General features: G+C 49.2%; 1 protein-coding gene across 1 annotated transcript in view; it reads left to right on the forward strand.

Annotated features, from left to right (window-relative positions):
• Positions 1-4,409, forward strand: part of PRELID3B (PRELI domain containing 3B) — an 8,643-nt gene extending 4,234 nt beyond the window's left edge. The window contains exons 3-6 of the mRNA XM_004716050.2: positions 468-557; positions 970-1,040; positions 1,155-1,257; positions 2,490-4,409. Coding sequence (XP_004716107.1) covers positions 468-557; positions 970-1,040; positions 1,155-1,257; positions 2,490-2,609 — 384 coding nt within the window. The 3' untranslated portion in view covers positions 2,610-4,409. The remainder of the gene's footprint in view (positions 1-467; positions 558-969; positions 1,041-1,154; positions 1,258-2,489) is intronic.
• Positions 4,410-4,661: the final 252 nt, after the last annotated feature.

Below are 4,661 nucleotides of genomic sequence, written 5' to 3' on the forward strand. Positions count from 1 at the left end.
ACACTGCTCTTGGGAGTCGGGGCCATCATTCCCACCTCAGTGAAGGCAACACTAAGACACTTACAAGGAAGCCGCTAATGTGTCAGTGGTGCTTCACCCCACCACCACCAGTGGTGCTTCACCCCACCACCACGAGATGCTCTGCCTGCGTCAGGAAGCCCTCTCAATGCAGAGGTCTCCCCTAGATCCCTGCTTTCCACAGTGCGCTCCAGTGCCCCTTGGCACTGCTGCCCCAATCAGCGCAGCGGCTGACTCCGCATGCCTCTGGGAAAGGGTTCTTGATGGCCCACCCTGGGAGGTAGGTCCCCCTCGCGCTGGGAGGTGGTCCTCTGTTGTGACCTTTGCCTTCCTCATGTCACCGATGGTGGGCCCAAGACATGACACGTTTTCCCTCCACCATGAAATACCGATACACTTGGTGGGAACTCCACCCTAGGCTGACGGCAACTTCTGAATGTTTTGCCTAGATAATTGGTGCAGCAAGAACCAAAACGTACGTGCAAGAGCATTCTGTAGTTGATCCTGTAGAGAAAACAATGGAGCTGAAGTCGACGAATGTAAGTTGGGCTCCCATTTGCTGAAATTTGAACAGATTCATTTGGCTTGGTCTTTCACCTCCTGCGAAGTTGGTCTCTGAATGAGTGTATGACGATAGACAGTTGCCACACACCTGTCTCAGGGTGCCACAGCCACCTTCGCTCTCCAGCCATGCCTCTGCTAGGTGGAGGGACGAACCCAGAGATGAATTGGGGAGCATCCCTGTGCTTTATCTCAAAGCTACAGATTTTATTAAACGGTGGCAATGAGCGGCGATGCCAGAGTGGGTTATCATTCCATGTCGGGGTGGTTGGCGTGGGTGTCCACCTAGCAGGGTTTGGGGTTTGGGTGTTCGTTCTGGAAATGCTTTTGCGCTTAGTTTCCAAAATGGTTTGACTGGGCTTACTGGTTTGGGTGTTTTCCATTCCACAGATTTCCTTTACAAATATGGTGTCAGTCGATGAAAGACTCATATACAAACCCCACCCTCAGGACCCAGGGAGGTAAGTTCAGAATGTGGCTGAAGGATTTTGCAGGTGGCTTGATGGGCTGGTGGGTGGTAGCTTTTTGCCCCCGCTGTGAGGTGGGTCTGGAGCTCTGGGTATGTCTTGCTCTAGAACCGTGTTGACTCAGGAAGCCATCATCACCGTGAAAGGAGTCAGCCTCAGCAGCTACCTCGAGGGCCTGATGGCGAACACGATCTCGTCCAACGCGAGTAAAGTAAGTGCGGAGCCTGTCCGGAAGCCGGTACCGCCCGCTATGCAGCCGGAGTCTCCACCAGAAAGTGGCTCTGACCCCGGCTCTGGGTGCGACCCTGACTGCTCTGCCGGCCTGGGGCTTTTCTGTTAACCATTCAACGCTCCACTGGGGGTGGGCACTGGGGGCGGGGGACAGGGGTGTCATCTAGGGCAGTGGTTCTCAACCTGTGGGTCGTGACCCCTTTGGGGGTTGAACAACCCTTTCACAGGGGTCACCCGATTCATAACAGTAGCAGAATTACAGTGGTGAAGTAGCAACAAAAATCATGTTATGGTTGGGGGTCACCACCACATGAGGAGCTGTATGAAAGGGTCGAGGCCTGAGGAAGGTTGAGAACCGCTGCTCTAGGGGGTGGGGCATGAGAGGAACTTCCAATCTCTCAGCCTTGCAGTAGACAACTTTCCCTGACTTGCCTTCCCTGTGAGATTTCAGGACCACAGGAATAAATGGGTGTCCTGTAAATACAGAAAGAGGAAGATGTTTTCCTCACCACCCCTAGGTTTTGTCCTCTTGAAAATTGTCTAGTTCAGCGATGGATGGACGGACGGCTCACCCCAAGGCCACCGTTCAAACCCACAGGCCCCTCCACAGGAGAAAGATGCAGCCCTCTAGAAACCCTGCTGGGGTCACTTGAGTGGGAATCGGCCCGATGGCCGTGGGTTTGGTTTAGAAGCTGCTCTGTGCCAGTCTGGGGACATGAGGGAGCAAAGCACATGGATCTACACACTCATGTCAAGGGGAAAGGAGAGAGACAAGGGGACGAGGCTGCAGCCTCATGGGTTTCTTCCCAAGGGGAGCCTGCTGACGGCAGGAAGAGGGGTCGGTAGGGAGGCATCAGGAAAGGAGCTGATAAGCCAAGAAGCAAGACAGAAAGTGGAGGAGGTGGGGGCCTGGGAGGGTTAGATCCTGCAGGGTCTCAGAGTGGATTGTGTTCACCCCCAAAACACCATAAAATAGACTCCCTGTCACCTAATTGTAGGTTCTTTTGCATTCAAAATTAAATGGGTGTATAGATTACAACCCAGCTGCTACCGGGGAGGGGGGTCTTGGCTTGAGCGAGAGAGAAGGGCTCAAGCAGTGGCCTGTCCTCCTTAGCCCCGGTGCCACTCGCTCCTCAGTACCGCCCGCCGTGCTGTGCTGTTGATTGCTCTGCTCTCGCCCAGCAGCGGTAACCATGCCGACTTGTTTCTCAGGGCCGGGAAGCCATGGAGTGGGTGATACACAAATTAAACGCCGAGATCGAGGAGTTGACGGCCTCCGCCAGAGGAAGCATCAGGACGCCGATGGCGGCAGCGGCGTTGGTGGAGAAATGACAGTGAGACCCAGCTGCAGCACTGGGTCCTGGGCTCCACGTTGGCAGGATATTTATTTGTTATTTAACAAACACAACTCTTAATGTATGTAGACCTTTTTTAAAAAAAAAATCTAGAGAGTCTATATAACTTTTGGTCGAAACCACAAAGTACAGAGGGCTGCTAACTTAAGGGATCATTCCCAAATAGTGTTGTTCGAAATGACCACCAAGTTTTGAGGGTGCCAGTGTTTATGGGGAAATAGAACAATTGGGGTGGGAGCAGGAGGGGATGCTTTGAGATTGGTGTTGGCATATTAAGTCTCGTGAAGGTAGATTTGCAAGCTGTCTGTACCGGGAACTCTTCCCGGCTGTGGACCAACCCCGGAACAAAGTAGCGCTGCTGCCCTGACTTCCACAAGATCCCAGGGAACCTTCCCGCAAAGGCAGAAACAATCCGACTTTAAAAGCCATATTCACTTGACTACAAGATCTAGCTCTGCTATAAACCACCGTGAAAGAAAAACACAGTGTTTTGATTGGGCACCTAAATGCTATTTTTGAAGTGAAGGTAATCACTAAAGTCCTATATGATCCCAAACTCACCCTACCCCCCACCCCCCAAAAGAGATTTTTATTGTATTAAAGAGTACTGTACTGATTTGCCAAAGTTTCGAACCTGAGTAAAAGCTGTGTGCTTTCCACCGTCTCTGCTGTCATGTGCGGTGCTGTGAACTGAAAAATAAAGTCATTACCTGAGGTTTTTAGCACTTGGAATGTAAACAGAACAGCTGTTCACATCTCTTAGCATTTCACATTTGCCTAACTTATAAATTGCCATGTGTCAAAATCATAGTTCTGTAATTGCTAAAGCATGATATGTCAGGTTATTTGAATATAATTACTTTTTGAAGTAATTGTGACCACAAAACATCTCTTTTCCATGAAGAGCTGTACATCATTTGAAATTACTCAAATGATGTCTTCAGCTGAAGCATCAGTTCCAGGTACTTAATGTCTTGAATAATACGGTGTCGCTGTGGGGTGTCGGGGCGGTGGGGGGGGAAGGAACCGGAGAAAGACAGGGATTGACCTAAGCTGAGCACTGATGACATTGCCCGGCTCCTCTTATTTATGGGAAGGCATTCTTTGGGATGCCAGAGGGCAGCGGCAGGTGGGAAAACAATGCAGTAAATATATTTTGTTTCTTGCTTGGTAGCAGGTAATTATCGGCACTAAATAATGTACTTGCGACTTGCATCCAGGGGGGGTTTTGTTAAAAGGTGATTTGCTCTTGACTTTATCTTGACACTAAGCGATAAACTTGTATCAGGTTTCCTATGAAAAAGACCGGCTGACCCATGTCCAGAAGCCGCGGAGTACAGAGACCTATTAGAAATTGTTTATTTTTATGTAGAACATTGTTCAGCTTAAGGCATCATAGGACATTTGTAAGTTTAAATCCAATAAGGTTTCTGAGTTTGTTTGTTAACCAGAGATGGTTTTTACAACCGAAATAACAACTTCAGCCAAACAAAAAGCATTGCTAAATAGTGATAGTTGATTTTTAAGTTGCCTTGTGTGGTTTTTGTAAATTGGACTTAAAAAGGGTGCAATGTCCTAATGTTAGGAGTTTTCTAAAATCGTCATCTTTTTAAAATAGTAGTCCACAGCTTTTACCCTATGAAATAGGAAAGTACACAGCAAGCAGTTGCATTCTAGAGGACAAACGAATACACTGTTGAACATCGTGTTCATCTTAAGAATGTAAGGTGTGGATTCAGGGAAAGCTTTCTCGTTAATAAAAACGTCCTATTAACTATGATGTCTTTCCTGATTATGATTTCTTTTTTGTAAAGGTGAAGAGCAGCAAAAAGTAGGTATTTTTTCCATACAAGAAAACCATGTAATTGCTTCAGGATACCAAGGTCCCTGAACTGCCTGCCTTGGGCCGGCCTCCGCCTGCTGGACCTCAGGTCGAACCCCACGCGACCCCTGAGCCGTGTCGTGGGGTGGACTCGGCACTTGGGGGTCTTGGGACCCGGGGGTGCAGACGCAGGCCGGGGTCTCCCGG

Source organism: Echinops telfairi, unplaced genomic scaffold (assembly GCF_000313985.2).
Source record: "Echinops telfairi isolate 266 unplaced genomic scaffold, ASM31398v2 ScPeMD7_7414;HRSCAF=8452, whole genome shotgun sequence".
NCBI classification, from domain to species: domain Eukaryota; kingdom Metazoa; phylum Chordata; class Mammalia; order Afrosoricida; family Tenrecidae; genus Echinops; species Echinops telfairi.